At 39.1% G+C, this 22,889-nt stretch overlaps 1 protein-coding gene across 1 annotated transcript in view; it reads right to left on the bottom strand.

Moving 5' to 3' along the window:
* The window catches only part of ptprq (protein tyrosine phosphatase receptor type Q), a 77,392-nt gene that overhangs the window by 48,958 nt on the left and 5,545 nt on the right, over positions 1 to 22,889 (bottom strand). Inside the window, exons 6-24 of the mRNA XM_042495440.1 lie at positions 21,542 to 21,722; positions 20,890 to 21,264; positions 19,758 to 20,069; positions 17,836 to 18,129; positions 14,457 to 14,756; positions 12,292 to 12,422; positions 12,046 to 12,175; positions 11,788 to 11,941; positions 11,517 to 11,623; positions 9,860 to 9,957; positions 9,216 to 9,384; positions 8,772 to 9,032; positions 8,477 to 8,637; positions 5,788 to 5,899; positions 5,063 to 5,174; positions 3,346 to 3,460; positions 773 to 842; positions 458 to 657; positions 56 to 284 (exon numbers count right to left, since the gene is read on the bottom strand). Coding sequence (XP_042351374.1) covers positions 56 to 284; positions 458 to 657; positions 773 to 842; positions 3,346 to 3,460; positions 5,063 to 5,174; positions 5,788 to 5,899; positions 8,477 to 8,637; positions 8,772 to 9,032; positions 9,216 to 9,384; positions 9,860 to 9,957; positions 11,517 to 11,623; positions 11,788 to 11,941; positions 12,046 to 12,175; positions 12,292 to 12,422; positions 14,457 to 14,756; positions 17,836 to 18,129; positions 19,758 to 20,069; positions 20,890 to 21,264; positions 21,542 to 21,722 — 3,511 coding nt within the window. The remainder of the gene's footprint in view (positions 1 to 55; positions 285 to 457; positions 658 to 772; positions 843 to 3,345; positions 3,461 to 5,062; positions 5,175 to 5,787; positions 5,900 to 8,476; positions 8,638 to 8,771; positions 9,033 to 9,215; positions 9,385 to 9,859; positions 9,958 to 11,516; positions 11,624 to 11,787; positions 11,942 to 12,045; positions 12,176 to 12,291; positions 12,423 to 14,456; positions 14,757 to 17,835; positions 18,130 to 19,757; positions 20,070 to 20,889; positions 21,265 to 21,541; positions 21,723 to 22,889) is intronic.

A 22,889-nucleotide genomic window follows, 5' to 3' on the forward strand; every position in this document is an offset into this window, starting at 1 on the left:
CCCTAATTGTATATGCACTAATTAAAAAAACTCTGGTTTGCTTCTTTTTGCACACCTGACTCGGGCATGCGAACCATAGTAGAGGCTATCTGTCCCTCTCCATCAGAGGTAAAGGCAGACACTTCGAACAAATAGGCGGTGTAAGGTCGTAGCTGATCAACTCCCACTGATATGGGCACACTCCAGGAGGCCGCAGGGGGCACGGCAGAGAGGGTGATGGGTGAGGACGATGCTGTTATCTCTAAGGGGCTGAGAGTGGCACGGGACAGGATATCAGCTGCATCCTATACATACAAAGTCATACAGGACACACATAGACGGAAAGTACATTAGAAGAACTCCCAACCTTATATTGTACACAGAGTAGCATCCATAATCCTGACACAAACACAACATTTCACAGCAGCAGTTTAAAAGTCCAGTTAAAAAAGACAGAGGGTGGAGTATAATGCAGTACATTGCAGTGAGGCAGCGCTCCGGTCATGATGTCCTCTGCATCCACCTCCAGTGTGCGGACTGTCTGCCCAGTACGAGCATGTTTAGCCTTTACAGCAAACTTTGTGATGAGGCCGTTAATGCGGTGTGGCAGGAACCAGGTGACCAAGACAGAGGTGTGGTTCTGAGCAAATGCGGTCAGATTGGTCACCAGGCCGGGGGCTGCAGGAAATGCACGCACAAATAAATGTATACACACACACAGACTGTATATATACAATTTCTGTTTTCGATTTTGGGATCATATGCAAGAGTGTGCATGTGCATGAACACCTACGCGATTCAGCGGTCTTTATGTATAAAGATTTGCTGAAGGCTCCTATTCCAGATGGAACTATGGCTGCTACCTACAGGGACAGAGACACAGAGAGAGAATCAGTATCGGTATTACTAATAATGATTAAATCATTTACGTGACAATAGAGCAGTCATGAGATCCCGATTAGGTGCTTATCTCAAACAATGATCACAGCTGGAACAATACTCCCTGAAACATATTAACAACATTATACACCATGCATGTGTCAACTATATGTAAACAGAGCTCAGCTTCTGAACTGCTGCCTGCAACTTTGACCTTCTACGAGAGTAAAACCGAATAAAATAAAGAATGAAAAATAAATTAACATTGAAGTGAAAATAAAATGGCAATTAAAGTCTGATTATCAGGATGACACTGAAGGCCATCTCCAAAACTTTATCTTGAAACATCCATCTTCAGCTTTCATCCAAATTAAAATAGTTATAAGCATTTACTTATTTAAATATTTATAGAGGACAACAAGAGAAAACATTGCATATTTAACAAAAATAAATCAACTAATCATAAAGAAGAAACATGTTTGTGTTTTACAATTGGTCAGAGGGCATTTAAACTTTTTTTAAATTGAATATAAAAATATTTCTTTGTGCAGATATGTGTAGAAAATCAACCTACAGAGACACAACCAGAGGGCAAACATAACACCTGCATGGTAATGCTAAAGAACAGCTTTAAAAACTGCAGCCTCAGATGACCACAGTTAAATCAGTGCCATTTCAATAAGGCCAATTTTTTTTTTATTAAGCCAAAAAAGATCATGCATTTAGAGTGTTGTTGCATAAGTGATAATCTGCATTCATATAAAAAATATATGAAATCATATTTATGTACATTCACAGGTAAAAAAACAGATGGAATCAGCTAAAACTGAAAGTATTGTATCAAAAAGAACAAATAATTATATAATCAAATTAAATTAAAAAAAGGACAAGGATAATGTGTATATAATAAAGGAGACATAATACATACATTTGAGGAGAGACATTAATCAAATGTAATCCTTTAAAGTATGCGTATCTGTTTGTGGGGTGATTTGTGGAAAAAGAAATCAAAATCAAAATACTAGACAGTTCAAAAAGATGTACAAAACAATATTCTTCATGAGGTACAGAAATTAAGAAGGGAAATGTAGAGCATGCTAATTGTGAAATAGATATTGGTTTTCTTTTTGTTGAGGCTATATTAAGAGCATGAATAGGGTGGTTAAGCTTTTGGGATGGATGGTGGATGTATTGATGGATTAGAACAGAATAGGGGAAGAACTAGACAAGCAGTTTGCTTCTTCTTACTGCTTTTGGACATAATATGTTAATTTTTGTTACCTTTTGATAATCTGTTATGTATGTTCACTCTTAATTTTTTATTTTGTTTTTTTTGTGTTTAAAATAAAGTATATTCAATCTAAATCTAAAAACAGGGACATAAATCAGACATTTTTAAGTGTGCATAGGTCATAGCCTTTGGAGGACCACTGTAATAAATGTGTTCATGACATTATCTCAATTGCCTGTAAAGGACCAATACTTATTTTACCTATGAAAATAAAAAAACAGCTGTCAACTATTTAAAAAAAAAAACAGACAAAAGGATGCATTAAAACAGGTTTTTTACAGCATATAGTATCTATGGTTTTTACTGCTGGGTGAATTTAACATGAATATAGCTTTCTCACTCTGTCAGCTAAGCTTTGTGCATGGCTTAGTGGGCCAACACAGGTGAGATGTTGTAATGTGATACATGCACACACACTCATTAGCACACCCATACACACACAAATACAGTATGTGCAGGTATAAGCATGATGTGTGTCCATCTCTCAGAGTCCATTTGTATGAAGGTTACTGTGGGTTAATGAATTCTGAAAACTAATAAGCACGATCACATTCAAGCTCAGTGACAACAGGCAGTGGAAAGAGCCATGGCTGATCCATAGATCTGTTTACCTGATTAATAATGCAGTCAGGATCAATTACCAGCATTCAGCCAGATCAAGAGAATAGTCTGGTCCTGAGGGATCTGTCCACATGATAATACAGGACAGTTTCCAGGAATATGCTTCTTATGAGACAAACTAAGATTGGCTGGTGTCTGGGTGTGTATGTAGTAACACACATTTGTCATTCAGTGTAATGGATGACACTTTGGTGTAACAGAGGAGTTGTATAACACTGACTGACAAAACTTAAACTTCAGTGCATTTTGCAGGTAATCAAATGGCCACCTATATCAAATGACTTTGACCAACAAAGTTAATCCTAATTATCTGAAAGATAAAGATGATTTTTTTTTTTTTTTAAAATCTATCACTGTAAGCGTTTTTGGCCACTGAATATGGCCACCATACATATTAAACTAAGTTTATCCATGTCATTTGTTAAGAAAGGTTGTTCTATCATTTTTTATACTATTCTTTTAAGGATAAAGGTTTTGTTGTTAGGTTTAAGTTGTATTCGAGATGACCAAAGTGAATTCCTATCAGCTACCTTATGATATGAATAAAGTTTTGAATCTTGAATTGTGTAACTTACCTGAATGTGGTATGTAGAACCTGAGGTGAAGTCAGTGAGCAGTGTCTCTGGTACATCCAGGTACTTGGTCACCTGGGTGAAGGTGGGATCAGGGTAGGGACACACCTCTTTGTACCTACAGGGAGAGATCAGTGTTTAAGATCATCATCTTTCAACTCACATTATACATTTATGAACAGTATGGGGCTGGATGAAGAACTCTGAAGCACAGTAAAAGATTTACATCCTGTTAGTTTCACGAGCAAAAGAACAGTGCAAAGAAGAGTTTTAAAAAAGTATTTCACTGATTTGAAGAGAGTCCTCATATAAAACTACGCCACCTATGAAGTAGAAAGATGCATACCTTTTGAAATTGGTGCTGCACGGTCAGAGAAAATAGAGAAAAAGGACTGTGGTGTTTGCTTTTGCTAAATAGGTAGAAAAAACCTACAACTACCAGAATGCTCCACGGCATACCAGACCAATAAACACATTTGTGGTCTCTATTTTCACTGCACAGGAAGCAGTGTGGAACTCACCTCCTGTTCACAAATTCTCTCTATTGCAGCTAAACAGGGCACTAAAATGTGTTTCTAAAAAAATATTAGTCAAGAAATAAGAAGTGCGTTAATATTATCTTGATTTATATTTAATCAGCACTGCTTTATTTTTTCCATTTGATCAGTTTTCAGTCTGAGTTTGTAGGAGAGAGAAAGGGGTAAGGTAAGTCTTTTGATCCAGCTCTGTACTCTTTGTGTCCGCAGTGGTAGCATGGGTGGCAGGCAACATGAAAATCAAGGAAGTTCAAAAGTCACGGTGCTGAATCATGTCATAATAACGGGGTACAACAAACACACAGTGAAGTGGCCTAATGACGAAATAGCTGGCGCACTATCACAGAACAAAAAAGTATGTAATAAAAGACCATAAACAAATACTATCTATATGCAAACGCTTTATTTAATTTTGGTCACCATTAATTGGAGTGTGCCTAAAAGTTCTGCCGAGCACACCTATGGATGCTAAAAATAGTGACTCAAAAAGCACCTGAGCAGACACCATCTCTTTACTTCTAACACAGTCTGCTGTAACCCTCCAACATCACAGCTCCACTTTCATTGCGCGTGTTATCCCAGCTAGCAGGGAACGTTCCCACAACACTGGCTAATGTTACCTAAAAGTTGTGATCATTTTTTTTTAAAGAAAACATTTTAATCTAATGTTCGAAGAAGCTTTTCAGTATGTTTATCATTTTAAATGTTCCTGTCAGATTAAATGCTGACTAAAACTTAACGTTTGAACTATAACTGAGGATGTTTTAGTGATGTTAAGAGGTGGCAGATCATAGAATGTTTTTTTATAAAATGTTCCCACAATGTTACATGAGAACAAAGGAAAAATATTTTCACAGCAACATTATAGAACATGTCATTAAGGCTTGAGATTACACATTGTTATGATACATTTTTGTTAAACCTACTGCATGCAAAATTTTTATTTTACAAAATACTGTCAACATTTTTTATTAGATGAAGTATCATTTTATCAGTATGTATCTTTGTAGTCATACTTATTGGCATTGAGACTTTCATTATCTCACAATGACTCAGCAGGCAAAGACATCAAAGCTCTCTTGAGGTGTGAATTTGAGACTCACAACTTGTGTTGACCCCTGTCAGTAGAGCAAACATAAATCTAGAATCATAGTTGTTCTTCCAAGAAGACATCAAAGAATTACCTGATGATGTATCCCTCAATATCGATGTCACTTGGCATTAACCAGGACAGCAGAATTCCATTAGAGCCCACTGGCTCTCCTTCCAGGCCTGAGGGTACAGGCGGAGGAGGAACTGGAGGAAATAAACGGAAATGTTGGAAGAAGAAGAGAGGAGGAAAGAGAATAATGTTTTTCCATATCCCATCTTCATCATATTTACGGTGTAACTACAGTCAATACAGCAAACATCTAATACAGATACTCATATATCTGAACTCAACACAACACAGAGTCATTTGAAGAATAATGTTGTTGTCTGCGGTGGGGATCAGTCCCCCGAGCGTGTGTGTGTGTGTGTGTGTGTGTGTGTGTGTGTGTGTGTGTGTGTGTGTGTGTGTGAGAGAGAGAGAGAGCGAGAGAGAGAGAGTGTGTGTTTTAGGCTGAACTCTGATGAATAAGGCCTCACACAGCAGTGGCATTTCACTGACATTCACTGCAGACCCATTCATCCTGCGGTTCAAAAGCCCAGGCTTAAGTTACCTAAGAGGAATTAAACAGGCAACACACACACACACACACACACATACACATCTACTGTACTAATTCCCCTTCCTCAGAGTGTGTGTGTACATGTGCTACACAGGGACTAAGTGAAACAGCAGAGGGCAGACGAGAACCTGATGGCATTTTAACAGCCCAAAACGAAACCCATGTCAACAACAACAAACAGTGTGTGCACGTCTTACCACTCTCATTAGTATTGATCATGCGGCTAACTCCAGGGCTGATGTTGGGGGAGGAGGCTGCTGTGACCGTTACACTGTATTGTGACCCCGGACTGACATTAACCACATCAGCCTGTGAAAACAGCAAAACACAGACATGTGGTCAGAACATACACACATACAAACACACATATGCATACACAAGAAGACCAGCAAGATCATTATTAATACACAGTGGTTTCCCTACAGCTAAAGTACCCAGTGTTGTAACTAAGTACAGTGTGAACTCGAGGTACTTGTACTTCTCCATTTTATGCAATTTAATGTCTGCTCCACTACGTTTGTCTAACAGCTTTATTTACTTCTCAAATTGCAATTTTTCAAACATTTTCTGTGCTATGAAAACCATGTATTTCAAGATGTGTTAATTTTGAATATTAGTGATAAACTCGAGGATAAATTGTTCCTGTATGTGCAGAAAAATTCTCCTATTTTTTAAGCTAAATAAACTCTTGGATCAGCTGGACAATGCATTCTCATGAAGCTGAATACAGGGTTGTTCTTCTTACAACCAATTTTAAGAGAGAAGTGGTTCTCACAGGACAGCAATGCTACAAGCACATAAAGTATGATGGATGCATTGCTGTAGATTAATCTACCCAACTGTAAATAAAGGTGTTAAAATGCTATATATCTATATATCCATCCATCCATCTATCTATCTATCTATCTATCTATCTATATATAGATAGATAGATAGATATAGATATCATATCTATCTACACTTTTACTTTCCATATTTAAAGTACATATAGTAACATACTGATTACAGGACTTTTACTTAGAGTGGAGAATATTCACAGTGTTGCCTTAGTACTTTTATTTCGATAAAGCAACTGAATACTTCTGTCACTACTTTATTACTACTTCTTTATTAAAACAACTCGTCCTATTCTAAATGTGTTTTGTGTTTAATGGATTTTAAACTGGACATTATTCAAATTCAAACAATTAATGTGACACATGAAACGACAAATGTGACCTCAGCATCAGGAAATGTTACTTAACACTGTTATATATTAAAAATGTATAATGTGCTATAAAATGCAAGAGAATGGGGAAAATTGCCTATGACAGTTTTCTTAAGCCCAAGTTGACATTTTGCTTCCTTTTTTGGTTTCCTTTGCTTATTTTGTCAGTTGTCATTTGTTGTTTGGGAACAGTCCAATTCCCAGATATTCTGTTTACTACTGCATAAAAAAAAAAACAGGAAATGTTCATAATTGCCAACTTGGAATTAGATACATTAAAGTGATTCTTATTTGCAAAACGCCTCAAATTTCAAGTATGTAATTTCATCTTAAACAGAAACTTGGGGATATTGGGGGGGGTTATGTATCTATTCATTATTTCTGTTGTTTTAAAATTGGCCACTTCACTATCTCTTCAGTAGTAGTGCACCATGTACACATACCCGCATTCTGAAAATCTCACCAAATAGAAGCAAGAATATATCTTAATTACTTTCTGCAACAACCCTAAGGGCACTCAGCCTTCTGGAAATGTATTTCATTATGTAGCCTCCTAAAAACATCACCACAACTCTATCTGAAGAGGAACCTTACATCCTCAGCCATCTGTATCCATGTGAAGGTGGGTGGTTGTGAGCAGATGACAGCTTGTTTCTGTTCGTGGCTGCACTTGTTTGTTTCTTTCTATGCTCGTTTATGTCTGCATGACGGATCAGTGTTGCAGTCTTTTTCTTTTTAGTGTGTGTTGCAACCACCTGTGACATCAGTATGTCTGGATGGCAACCAGTCACACTAACACCTTATGTTACCTCCAAGAAATATGAGCATTTAACAAGAACGGTCTAAAAGTCTGAAAGTGTTACATGTTATTGTTCTATATGTTCAGCAATGCCACATATTTGGTGTTCAACTCTTACCTGTAACCATGCCTGATGCAAGTGTGCAAGCAGCAGCAAAAGTGAGTGGAAAACCATGCTGGGTAGCAGAGATAGCTTTAGTTTAGATGCAGCAGGTTGGAGGCCTCGCCAGGAGCGCTGCATCCAGTGTTAGTAATCGATCTTTAGTAGCGGTCTACAGGTAATCCAGGAGTAACTCCAGGTCTAGAAGCTGGTTAGTGGCATGAGTAAAAGGTCACAGTGTTAGATGTCCACGCGTGGGATATTACAGCTCTTGATCTTTAGGTATTCAAAAATTTTAGTGGCTAACTGGGGAGGACAGTGGCTCTTCTCATTAGCACAAGGCTAATGTTCTCCCTCTGCTCCCTCTGCTCTTTCTCTCTCTCTCAGGAGAGCTGCTTAAGCAAATGAATGATTCAGGGTTGAACTCATGAGGCCAACTTAATAAATAATGAGATCTATTACTCAACTCTGTGCTGTGTGTGGTGTGTAAGGTTACATTTCGGGGGGTACCTGACACCTGGCAGTCAGGAGGAGACAGTATGGGGCGGGATTTTGGTTGAATAGGAGGAGAGATGATGCATGTGTATTCGTGTGTGTGTAGTTTGTATATTCAGTATCATAAAGCTGTGAGTCTAGAGCTCTACAATGCTAGTCCTTCCCTCTTTGAACTGCTCGCATTACACTGATGGTATTCAGGGTGCATTGTACTGCATGCTATCAAAGTGTTTATTGAAATGAAGTGTAAATGCTTTTGTTATTGCATCTAAGCAGAGTGTGTACCTGGATATATCCGTCACGTGCAGGGTGCACTGTGACTTGTCCTTGGTTTGGTAGCAGGTTGATTTGGTAATGATCCACGCAACCCGCCGCCTGCTCCCAACGTAGCGAGAACGCACGTGCAGACACATTTACAACACGCACTCCTTGTACACGGGCTGGCACTCATGGAGGACAGGTGAGGGAAGAATGGAGTCAGAGAGGTGGAGAAAGTTTCAGTATTTCAATGAAAAGGGGCGATCAGTGCAAATGATAATAATGAGGTGGTGACCGGCGCAGCCCTTGTAATATCATCTACCTGTGGTTATAGTCAGAGAAGCAGCACTCCCCACTGTCACGCCTCTCACTCTCTCAGCACTCAAGTTGTAGCTGCAGCCATCCAGCAGCCCTGTAACCACGGCAACCCGCTCTTCCTTGGGTACGATGAGCGTGTTTGTGACTGAGGTGTTGGCCACGGAGACCCGGTGAAAGTCAAACTCTCCGATGGCACCGTCCCAGCTCACAGAGACAGCAGAAGAGTTAATGCTGTCCAAACGAAGGGCGCACAATCCTGCTGGGCCTGGAAAATGATTTTACACTTACAGTTTTCATCCCTTAGACCAAATTGTAATTATTTATTTGTGTTACAAAAGCATAATGCTATGACTCAGAAATCAACAACAGCTTACTCTGTCCTGACAGGCCAGTGCTTTCTGAAAGACTGTACAAAGTTTGGGCTTGTGTGTATGAGTGTTTCTCTTACGTGTGCTGAACTCTCTGTGGACTGCCTGACTGGTGTCTGAGCCCAGAACGCTCTGGATGCTGACACTGTAGTCTGACCCTGGGATCAAATCCCTGATCTCATAACGTGTGCCCCGGACAAGCACCTCAATCCATGACTTCCTGTCTACAGACCGCAGGCCAAAAACAAGCTGAGAAAAAAAAAGAAACAAACTTTCTTAAATCTTAAGAGCCCTTTTTCTGTAGAACACTTGATTTATTTTTCAATTACTTGTGGCAAAAATCTGATAATTTTAGTTTTATGAATGCTGTATCTACTAATTTCTCACATTTATGTCTCATTATGTGGGTTTGTGTTGTGCGTGCATATAATGTGCCTGGTCATTCTTCTTGGCTGTGGCTCTATGTAGATCATACATCTTTAAAGGGTTGGTAACCCAATCAGTGGTGATGACAATGGTAGCTAAGTAACCAGCAGATAAATGCAGAACCTGACGCAAGTGGATTCATTTGCACTTGAAAAACAAACAATTTTGAATAAGGCAAATGATATATGCACATCACATATGTCTGGAGGTTACGATGGTGTTCAAATATATAATGCTTGTGTCTGCTTCAGTGAGGGATTTTTGGGACTGAACAGGTGCACTAGTATACATGTCCTACCTTGTAACCCTCCACCTGTCCTGGTGGTGGTCTCCAAGTGACAAACACAGACGTCACTACCTGCTCCGAAAGAGCCACTTCCTGTGGCACCTCTGGGACTGGAGACAAGATTTCCATTAGCATGTGACACCATGTACTCACACATCATCAACGTACACTGTCAGTCTGGGCAGTGGCGTAAGGTGGTGACAAAGGGCCCTAGTGCATGCAATTATGATGGGCCCTTGTGCGTGCTTCTGACCAGTTATGCACCTAAACTAGAAATACTGTTCTTGTCTCAACACATGATCAAGAGATCGAGAGAGAGTTGATATTGGATAAAACCAACATACACAGTGCCCAGATATCATCATTGCGCATATGTATACAACAAAATACCAAAGAAAATACAAATGCATTCATTTAATTGATCAGTTTACTAAAGATTACTCATAGATTATGTCGAATGAGCATATATTTCATAGCACATTTCAAAGGAATATATAGCAAATGGCAATCTTTCCAAATTATTGTGAATTCTTCTCTGAACATATGCATATTACTAATGTGGCAATCTGACTAAGTACTGTTACTGTTAGTTATTGTTAATGTTAGTAGTTTCTGCCTAAAATACTACTCTCTACAGGCTACCTTACCCCAAGGGCCCCAGTGCAACTGCCCTGCCTGCACTGTCTATATTTACGCCCCTGACTCTGGGTTATTGACACGTGAATACAGGTGTAACAGGAACTTTTTACACATTTTATAGGTTTATTTTGAGGAGGATAAAGATGTCATGAAATTATTCATGTTTTTATAGAAACATGAATAATTTCTTTCGTACATTTTACATGAATAAAACTACAAAGTGCACTCAACAGATTGCAGGTTTTCAGCCAGGTGTGTCTGGGAGCATGAGGGTTTGGAGGAGGGAGTGTAGGGCAGGATGTTTGTCCGAGATGCATGAATGAGAATAGTAGAATGAAAGGAAACAATATGCAGGTTACATTATCAAGGTTTAACCAGAATAGACAGACAAACCTTGGACACAATGTCCAGTAGCACCCCTCACTACCTCGATCTCCTTTCTCAGACAAAGTAGAGATGAATATCACTCAATTTTCCCTCCCAGCTTCTTTACAGTCAGGGCGGGGGCAAAAATAATAAAAACTGAGATTTATTCCTCCTGTATTGAGCCTAATTTTGGTCGATCATAACATTTGCGAGGAGGTAGAGTAGCAATCTATCAAATGAAAGGTTGGTGGTTTGATACCTGTCCCTTCCAGCCTACATAGCAAAGTGTCTTTGGTACAAGACACTGAATGTGTGTGTGAATGGGTGAATGGTACCTGTGCTGTTAAGTGCTTTAGAGGTTGCTTAAAAAAGGAAAACACCTTTTAGATGCAGTTTATTTACCATAGTGGGTATGAAATGAATCTGCACACCTTACAGAAATCTATGTTTTCTTTATAGTCTCACTTTCCTAATCTAATGTGTATTTTAAACAGTATTTGCATATTTCTGCTCTCCTGTGACTGTTAATTTTCTGCTACATTCATTTTATAATCCCAATAATTTTCTTTCTACCCCTCTCTCTCTCCCGCCCACACACATGTAAATGTGGGCACACACACAATTGATATTTAGCACTGCATATATCTCACACTGTTTAACTTACTAGTATGGAGGATCATAGCAGCAGGTTGACTCTTTTTTTCCCCACTGGTGCTTATCACTTCAACTGTATATTCACCTCCGGCAGCGAGGCCTTCAAAGCAGTAAGATCTGTCAAACACACACAGCACACGGTGCTTTTACACACAAGCTTTGAGCGGACCATGTTGCACTCACTTGTTGTTAGAAGTAACGTTTTTCATTGGTGGTGATTGTGATTCCAGTCTCACAAAACAGTGATAATTTGTACACTGCCTGTCAAGATTGAGACTGACCTGGCCTCCTGATGAGAAATGATCAGCTCCTGGCTGGATGTTTGGTTTTTGATTGACAGGGTGAGTCCGCTCACAACTCCCCTGACCGGACTCCAGCAAATGCATATAGATGATGTGCTTTTGTTGACAAGAGACACCTCTACTGGGCTAGGTGCTGGCAAATTTAAAAAAAAACATTACACGTAGTCATTTAGGATAGACAGATTGAGCAGTGTGAGTATATGTGTGTGTGCAAGTGCATGCGTGTGTGTGTGATACCTGCAGTGATGTTGATGGTGACAGGGGAGCTGTCTATGAAGGACTCCTTCTCTGTTCGTACTGCAAAGTGGTACAATCTGCCCGGAGTCAGAGCAGAAAAGATTGCACTCTGACTGAACACCTTCTGCACCTGTAGCACATACATGATAATTCTCACATTCTTAGGGGAGAGGTGAGGGTGTGATACATAAATTCATGCTAACTACTGCTCACATGAATCTTAAGGAGAAAACCTGCCTTTTTTACCATGTATGAATGGTCACAGTTAAGGCAGATGACCTCGTAGCTGTTAGCGTGTCCTTGCGCTGGGTCCCAGAGCAGCTCTATGGATGAATCCGTCACCATGCCTTCCCTCACTCTGTTCGGAGGAGCCAGACCTGAAATCACAAACCATATCTCACAACCCACACTGTAATTATTCCTCTAATAAACTGAAAATCACCTTTTTTTGGGGATAATTTAAACACCTAGGAATTATGTGATGAGGTCTGATTTATATATATATAAAAAAAGAGCTGCATCATTTCTGCGCAATTAGGCAATTCATTATTTTGAAGTGTTGTACAAGAATAATGCAAACATAACACTCATTAAAAGTTCTCATAATAATAATAATAGATATTTAGGGATGCAACTAATGATTTTTTTCTGATTAATCTTGCTATTATTTTCCCGCTTGATCATTTTGTCAACAAAACATCATAAAATAGTGAACATGTCTAATTTCCCAAAGCCCAACATGAGATCTATAAATGGTATGTTTTATCTAACCAACGGTCCAAAAATCCAACGCTATTCAGTTTAATATTGTGCATGATAAGGAAAAGCATAAAATTTTACATTTAAGAAGCTTAAAAAATTGCAAGTGTTTGGCTTTTTTGCTGAAAAATGACTACTGGACTATCAAAATAGTATAAAATAAAATAAAATAGACTAATCGTTGCAGTCTGACATTTCTTCTTTACATACAGCGTGTGAGCAAAGTCAGACAGAATGAGCACTACAAAGTGTCCAGATACACTATGAGCAACCACAAAAGCCTTACAAGACCTGAGTGAGCCTGAAATAGGTTGGAGGTAGGTGAAGTTTCTCCAGGACAAGCGGTTTTTCAAACAAGAGACACGTCACTTATCCTATTTATGATGCACAGAACAGGCTAGAACCTCTTTGCTGGAAAACACTGAAACAATCTGATGTTTTCTTGCTCATTCATGTCCAAACAGTTAGGAAGAGGTGTCATGATATGAGTTACGCTCTACAGACCACCCGTATTACTTCAATTTTGGAGCATGGACAGAAAAAAATCTCAGCCACATAAAGGGATTTTGGGTTTGCTACAAAGGGGTTCCTCTTCCTTCAGAAGCATACTGGCTCATAACAAGAATAATATCTATCATACAATACAACATCTGTCTTACAGCTTGAGGTCTGACCTACATGCTGTTGATTTTTGTGATCATTAAATGTGAGTTATAAGCAAAAATGGTGAAATTAATACAAAAAAGGTGTTGGGTCCAGACCTTGGAATCCGCCACTCCACAGTGTTCAAGTTGACTCATGCAAGGAGTGTAATGAGTAGACACTTCTGATATCAGAGAAAAAAACGGGAAACCACTAAAGTGATGCCAGATAAAGGGTGGATTCATTTACCTAATTGCTCCAATATGAAAGAAATAAGGACATGAAAAAGTACTTTTAACTGATGCCAAATGAGGATAGCTACAATCAGGAAGAGTAAAAGTGAGAGGCCTCTTCCCGGTACCAATACAATAACTATGTCATGAGATCATTATGGTTATTATCAGTATGGTTAAATATTACACACACTTGCGTCGCTCTGCGCAAAATGCCCTTTTAAAAATCAAGCTATAAAAATGATCATACATTAATATTATTTTCTAATTTCAAAAAGTTGTTTTTTTTTAACCAACATCAGTCCTAATCATTTTTAATGCAAAGTAAAAATGTTTGATGATGACTGCCAGGGATATGTCAATGATTAGCAGCAACACTGATTGTGACAGTGCACCTAGTGGAAATAGCATGTATTTTCTCAATATGCCAAATATGGTATAAAATGACATCATCAGGTGGATGATAGTAAAAATGACAAATTACAAGTCAAAAGCCCAGAATGACACCCAGGAGCTGAGCTGGAAATTAATCAATGAAAAAATTTATTCCAAGATTAAACAAAAATACACAATCTTGCCAAAATGTATGCCTCATGCATGACTAAAGCCAAAATTATCAAACAAATGAAGAATGAAAACATATAAAATGCACCAAACAATCCCTAAGGGTTAAGTGGTTATAATCCAAAATGTTTATGCTGACTCCTTCAAGTCGGGCGCACATGCTCTGGCTCACATGTGCGTCAGCATGTATTAGTGTTAACAGAGTTAACTCACCTGTTCTAATGGGGCGGGTGTAGTAAGGTGGTCCTGTCTTCTCTCGGCTTGTGCTGTACACCCTTAGCTGCTGCTCTGATCCTGGGCTGAGGTTTCCAACAGTTATGATATGAACACCAGCAGGCAGGGGGTACCAGTCACACGTTTCCTCACACAGTCCCTTAGACACACTGTCACACACTCCTGGACAAACACACACTTTGACCCCATCAATGTGACCCAGCTGTGGATGCTGGATGTAGAGTTGTACAGAGTTTGTGCCCACTAAGAGGGGGACTGCTACCTGAACTGGCATTGGATCTACACAGACAGAGAGGGAGAAACAGAGACACACAATGACTTGTATTATTTAAGACAGGTGCCTATGTGAACACTGAGGCATGTTTTGCTTGCTGTGATCATTCCTCGAAGTCCTACTGGCCATGGGGAAGAAAATACGAATGTTCCTTTGGTCAGATGTGTATTAAAAAGTTTATCTGAGGCTGATAGGAGGCTTCAGCTTTAGTCAAATCAAGTTACAGCCTGTTTAGTACAAAATTCCCTCCTTTTGTTACAATCCTTTTACTGCAACTCAACAGGGAAACACTGTCAGAGGCAATTTTATTCTAAGCAGGCTGTAACTTTGATAGATACCCACTGGCTACCTCAGACTACTGAGGCCTCATTTTACCGTCAGATCAAAGTTTTGAATACATTTGTGCACAAAGCCAGGATTGTGCATTTTGTCCTCCAACACTTACACTGAAAACAAATTGGAGGGGATTTTTTTTACTGGCCAATATCAACAAAGGAGGATTACAGCCAGCAAAACTTCTATCCATGTAAATTGCCATGCTGACATGTCCAACTATGGACAGGATTAAAACCATGTGGGAACGTGATGAGGGGCACTCACTATACTGTATTCCATCATCACATTGATACACAAATCCTCACTCTGCACAAGACATAGCCTAGTGCAATTCAAGATGGTCCACAGGGCCTACATGTCCAAGCTTAAATTGTCCAGCATCTGCCCTGATATCACCCTCACGTGTGACAGATACAAAAACAATGATGTTACCTTTATCCACATGAACTGGCTGTGCCTTCATTTACAAAAAAATCTGGAGCAATGTTTTTCACACTCTATCCAATATTTTAAAGCGGAAATTAGATCGGGACCCCTTTTTTTCGGGACCCCTTGGTAGCTTTATTTGGTATTATGGAGGGAGACAACCCTCATCCACAGATCGGTTAGGACTGCCTGCGGTGAAGACATATAGCAGTGGTCTGGTGTTGGGCAGGGCAAGGGGAAATCAGCAGGGTAAACAGGAGTGCCTGTGTTGCTCCAGCTTGTGACGATGCTCTCTTTGCCGCCTGTGGAGAAGCCTCACTGCCGGGACCAGCAGTCATCCCAACGGCAAACGTCATTGAGCCGAACTGGCGCCAATGCTCAGACCCCAGGAGAGAGTCTTGGTAATTGTTAATTCAATGTTAAAAGTTATTGATTCGAAATAGCAGCTGGAGCGCTGGAGTGCCGTGGTGGGGGCATGCAGTTAAAGGGACCTAGATAAATCCTCTGATGCTGCTACTCGTGCGTCCTGATAGCACATGCATATACATATACATACATATGCATATACACATATATAAATCATCCATGTTGTTGACATATAGACACACACCCATACTTACATATATACACATATACATACATACATACACATAGATAATAATTAGATCTGGAATTACTGTATGGTTTGGGAATCTAACAGTGCAACTAAAAAGCAGACTAACCAGCATGTGTCACGGTCCATGAAGATCGTAGGCTCCAGTATTTTTCCACCATTCAGAGCCTTTTTGAACAAGCTGTTCTGAAAAGAGCACAAAAGATCATTGCCGACCCTCAACATCCTCTCTTCTCTGAGTCTGAAACACTTACCTCGGGAAAAAAAAGACTTTGCATTCCAAAATGCAAAAACAGTCACTTGAAATTATCATTCGTTTAAGCCTCTGTCAAGCTGCTGAATTTGTCTAATAATCATGCAATAGGGCAAGGTGCAACAAGCAGACACTTAGCACTTGCACTTTATTGTTAAAACTAGTGCAAAAGGGGAGTGTGCAATTTACACCTAGCAAAATTCCAGACGGAAGTTGTTGTCAATGACTGTCATGTTTTTGTGCCCTGTCTTTTGTTGTTGCCATGGAGTAATTGAGCTAATGTCTTGTGTGGTGTGATGTGTTTGTATGTTACTGAGAAGCAAGCAGCACTGTGTCTATATGCATATTATATATATATATATATATATATATATATATGCATACACAAACACATACATATGCTTACCCACATGCATACATATATACAAATATATACATACATGTACACACTTACATATTAAATAAATGAATACAAATGCCAGTCTGCACAGGTAGGTTTTTTAAAGCTTTTTAAAATGAGGAACTGACCGCTGATTTCATGTAAATAGGAAGTTTGTTAAACAGCTTAAAAACGGTAAAAGCATGATCCTCTTGTATTAAGCCTGGCTCGTGGTACACTTATCAACATGTGATTCTCTGATCTGAGATTCTCAGATAGGGCTCAGACTGTCTCTGCATACCTGTGTGCTAATGAATTTGTCCTAATGAAGATTATTATTTCTTATTCCTGGGTTCGCTCCTTCCTTGACTACATGCACAGTAGAAATATCCTGTGTGTGGGTTTTCCAAGACAAGGTCTATTACAGTATTCTAACTCAGCTCCTAACTTAACTATAGTAACTTTAGTAACTATAAAGTTACTAAAGCTTTGTAGCTTTTCATTTCTAGACACTGTGCCTTACACTCTGAGAGCTGGAGGTGCTTGATGTGTCTGCACCACTTTACTATTGTATCAACTTGGACTGCACCTGCCCAACCCTGAGTTTGCATTTTAGTTTATTTTTATACTGAGAAGTACAATAAAACGATTTTTTGTAAACTTCCATCAATGTTCACATGGGCACCTGACAATTGTTTTAAGACAGACTTGAAAAACGATGAAGCTATCCTTCAACTCTTTAAAATCTGAGGAAATTGGCTCTATTTAAAAACAAAACAAAACAAAAAAAAAACAATGCAGGAGGACAATGACCAACTTAACAAAAAAATACTCAAAATTAGCAACAAAAAAAATAACAATTTCAGGTCATTTTCTTGTCTTCTTTTCCTAATTTATTGCAGTTTGTGGGACATCTCTTGCCAAATTGATCATTGCCTTTTTTCCCAAGTTTTTAAAGAAACTAAACAAATTTTCTTGAAAGGTCTGATTTCTTGTGAACGGTGTCTGAACAAAGCACAAGAAAACTGATGTCACAGGTTTCAAAGGGTTAAAGGCAGTGTTGTTTGTTTCCCCTACCTGTGGTATGGATGATGCTGGTCCTCTTGCTCCGGTCCTTTCCCCTCACACAGACCACTCCAACTTCATAAGTGTGACCTGGAGTGAATGTGCCCATATTAACACATACAGACTCGTTTACCCAGTGTGCACCAGGACTGGACTGATTTACCCAAAGTGAGACAGGAGTGGGATAAATGAGTGGGTTGGATGTGATATAATAACCATCTGGTGGGTCATCTGGTAGACTGTTCCAGCAGACTGTCAGATTTCCTGTCATGCTCAGCACCTCCAGACCGCTGGGGGCCGTCACCGCTGAGAGGCACGAGAGGAGAACGTCAGTAGTCAGCTAACATACAAAGCAAAGTCGAAGCAAGTTATCTGCATAACATGATTACTGTAAAACTTTAAACATAAGTCTAGTCCCAAACACCCAGTCCCTTTTACTAGCCAGGTATGGTGACACATTTTGACAAATAAAGGTCTATAGATATAATAAATGTATTCTGGTACTGGTGCTTATTTCTACTCGCTGTGTATCTCTTTGCAGGCATCTGAGCAGCTGTAACAAATCACAATTTCCCCCCCGGGGATCAATGAAGTATTTCTATTCTGATTCTAGTTTTTCTTGCAATGTAATCGAATGGGTTTCCAGATATTTTATTTTCTTAACTATTGAAGAGATAAATCATTATGGAGACTTACTGTATGTTTTGACAGTCTTTGAGTTTGTGTAGTGCAATAGTAAATATGAATGTTATGGATGTTTATGCATGAAATCTAATAAATGAAATATTGTTAATGAAAATAATGGAGACCCCAGGAGGAGTAGCTAGCTAGCTGGTAAACACAGAAGCTAATAGGGATCTTAATAAACAAACATATTTAAAATTATGATACAAAAAATATTATAATTTCTAAGCAATTTTTCCAGGTTATTTCCCTTTTCTGTATTTTATAGCTTTTTTCCAGCTAATTAATTTCCTAATAGTAATTTCTTGCGAACCTTTCTTTTCATTTCTTTTTTTGCTTTTCATTTCTGTCTTCCCATGTTTTTGAAAGAAATACAGCCAATGTAATTTGAGATCCTTTGTTGCCAGCTGGGCACTATATTGTTTCCAGTGTCACAGCGGCCAAGCTTGCTTTACAACACCCACCAGAGGCAGTGTTTATTGGTCTGGTGCAGTAGGTGCATTCTGGTAGTTGCAGGTTTTCTACATCTTGAGCAAAAGCAAACGCCACAGCATTTTCCTCTGTTTTCTCTGGTCATGCAACATCAATTTTAAAGGTACTGTAACCCTACTGATATATAGCCCAATTTAATGACAGGTCTATCTTTCCAGTAGTGAAAGTGCAATAAATGATTTTGATAACATTTTGTGTAGAGTTTGATATGTTGAGCTGCTTATCCAAATTACTTCTTCATGCAAGAAATTCTCAGTATTTACACAAATCTTGATAGGATGCCAGCTCACATTTGGCACTTCGTGATGAGATGGTTTTACCACCCAGAACTGAAGAAACAAGTCAGATTAACAGCAAAATGGCTTCACAACAAAAGTCCATCCAAATCTCATTTTGTATTGTACCGACTGGCTGAGTAAGACAATAAAGGAGTACTAGTACGACCTGACATTCATGCAGTTGTGAAATTTTCATTTGTATATTTGCCCTGATTTTCAAACAATACCTTTCGAGATTTCCCAGAAATTTAAATGAATCATTTTGACATGTAACAGTAGGAGAATCAGGTGTAAATAATAAAATAAATGATGTCTGAATTCCATTTAATTGACTTTTTCATGGTCTTGGTATTGTTCCTGCTAGCTCGCTTTCACACAGTCTTACTGGGACTTCTGAGCAGAACAGAGCCATCACTGATGTTTTTAGCAGCTATGACAAGCCAAACTATATGCTGTGAAAAAGGCCTGTTACATGCTTACCGGTCTGTGCAGTCACAGCTGCTGGTCCACAGCTCTCTATCCCATGCTGAGTAACTGTGTAAACTTCAACCCTGTATTTCCTGTAAGACTCCAACCGTCCAATCACAGCAGTGTATGACTGCAGCCCACCAGTCTCAGATAACCTGAAGATGTTGGTCATTCCAACTATCCTCTCTTGTCTTGAAGACATGTCCACACAGCGCACAATAAATGTCCATCCAAGCCTTAATGGAGCATCTGTCAGCATCCAGTGGACACTGATCTGACTGACAGTAATGAGGCCGACAGTGATATTTTGAGGAGGAAGAGGTCCTGCAAGGGAGAAAAAATCAACTTTTTAAAGTTACATCTGTACGATGTTGCTTATTGTTAAACCTCAAATATAAACCTAGTCCCAATTAAAAGCCCAGTCCCCTTTACTAACCCAGTTTGGCGACACATTTTGACAAATAAATTTCTGTCTCAATTAGAGGCTACTATGCAGTTGATAACTACCCTTTGGAGATAAGAAGTTAGTTAGCTGATGCATAGATGATGATGATCATTAGATGATGCATACAAATATAAATGTTTATACCACCTCTTATATTCAACTTTAAGGAGCAACAATAAGTTTTTCACCTCTTACATATTATTGTTTACTGATGAGAAGTCACTTGTTTTCCATTAAAATGGTCATTACAGTAATTAAGCCCGACAGAAAAGGTTTCATGCTTGAAAAGCTTATCAAAAATATTTTTCCTGTAATTTTAAACTTTGAAGCCAGTCAGACTGACCTGCAACATGACAGGAGGATTAAACATTTGTCAATATGTACACATTTGGTTAATTTGGTAAGATTCTCTACAGTTCAATCATTAATTTTACTGAAACCTCGAGCACCAAAGAAGATAGTAATACCTGCTTAGCTAAACTAGAGAGTTGCTAAAAAAGCAGTTTAAATAAATAATTTGATGATATTTTCCATCTTTGCTGAGCAACAGTTTTGTGTGAAAGGAATTAAAAGCCCATCCCATATAGATGCCCGTCCCAAATATAAGCCTGTTGAGGTCAATGATTTAAGCAAATAATAGCAATATTAATTGAGGTTTAAAGGTATAAAACTTGTATATGTGACAGTTTGCAGACTCACTAGTGTACGCGGTCCGTGTCTGTCCCAAGCTCCAGGTGGAACTAGCAGGCTGAGAGGCTCGCAGGGTGAAAGAGTAGATGCTCCCTGGAGACAAACCTGCCACAGTTACCCCTCTAGAAGAGAGGAAGATGGGGACCCTGACAATTTTTTTAACACTGCTTTGGCTCTGTGTCCCCTTTTTGTCCTTTGACCTCCTACTGCTATTTTCTTCACCTTGACCGGACTCTCCGCCTGCTTCCTCTTGGTACTGGAGGAATATCTCAAAAGATGAAAGATGAAGAGAATTTAAGGATGATAGGTCACTCCAATGAAGCTCTACTTGTTGCTCTGTCACCTGAACCAGCTCAAAGGAGAATGAGGCAGCGACTGGAGGAACTGTGAAGAATTAAGAAGCAGAGAAACATCTTAGCAACTTGCAAAGGAAGTGAGGAAAGTAAATGCTCACAAATTATATTGTTTTGGTAAATTATTAGGGGTTTTGCATTACTTATTTTCCCTGAGACTGAGCATAAATGAGCATCAGTCATATGTTAAGGATTGAAATGTTGCAAAATTATAAAAACATGCATGCAAAGTGCTTAACAGGTGGTGACATTCAATAAGTCCTCAAAACTCTTAATAATGTATGCCTAAAAAATATTGTGTTATTTACTCTGATATTGGCAGATGAAGGGTAAGGGGATGTCACAGAAGAATGGAGTGAGAAAGTATTCTTGTCCTGTGGCATTCCTCTGGAGGGCAAAACAGTCAGTCTGATTGGCTGGCAATAGTGACATCATGGTGTTGGTCTGGTTATAAGCTGAGCCATCAGACCACAGAGGACGCCCCTCCTCCTGCGGGGTGACAACAGAGAGACATCATGCATTACTATCGCCCCATCTTCAAATTGTGTTGCCTGGCCAAAATCTTGGAATCCCTGGTAAATAATCAGCTCAGATCCTATCTGTCCTTCTTTTCAGTACTTTCTCCCTATCAGTCTGGCTTCAGGCCAATGCACAGTACCATAACTGCAACCTCCCTGGTTCTCAATGACATCGCACTGGCCTTGGATAACAAGATGTCTTGTGCTGCTCTGTTTATAGATTTATCTAAAGCATTTGATACTGTTGACCATTCATTACTTCTCAAAAAACTGTCTTGTATTGGATTTGATTCTTTTAGTTGCCTCTGGTTTGAAAACTACTTATTTAACAGATTACAATGTGCTAAAATTGATGATGTCCATTCCAATTATTTAAACATTGCTAAAGGTGTTCAACGGGACTCAATATTAGGTCCCATATTGTTCTCAATTTATATGAATGATATTGTCCCCATTTCCGAAACCTGTAAATTTAATCTTTATGTGTCTGACACGATTTTATATAGTTGCGCAAAATCTGTTCAGTCAGCCATTAGTTGCCTACAGTCGTGCTTTGACTCCCTTCAACACCAACTACATAACCATAGGTTAGTTTTAAACTCAGAAAAAAAAACCAAATATATACTGTTCACCAAAACTAATAACTCAGAGTCTTTTAATATTCTTTCTGCCAATGGCACATCCAAAGAAAGAGTGGCACAGTACAAATACCTTATCTGTATCTGAATTGACGATAAAATTAACTTCAAGCATCATTTTGTCGTCCTTACTAATAAATTGAGAACTGTAATTGGCTTTTTATATAAGAATAAAAAAATTGTTCCCCTTTTTATACAGGAAAAGAATAGTTGACTCCATTTTTTAATCCGTTTTTGGGAATGTCCATCTATCCATCCACCCATCCACCCATCTTCTTTCACTTATCCGTTCTACTCTCACTCATGAACAAGACCCTGAGATACAGAGGGGACAGTCCACTGCTTTTCTGCAGAGAACCAAGGCCTCAGATTTGGAGGTGCTGACTCTCATCCTGACCACTTCACACTCGGCCACAAACAGCCCCAGTGCATGCTGGAGGTCGCGGTGTGATGAAGCCAACAGAACCATATCATCTGCAAAAAGTAGAGACGCAATTCTG

The sequence above is a fragment of the Plectropomus leopardus genome, chromosome 11 (genome assembly GCF_008729295.1).
Source record: "Plectropomus leopardus isolate mb chromosome 11, YSFRI_Pleo_2.0, whole genome shotgun sequence".
In the NCBI taxonomy this organism is placed as follows: Eukaryota; Metazoa; Chordata; class Actinopteri; order Perciformes; family Serranidae; genus Plectropomus; species Plectropomus leopardus.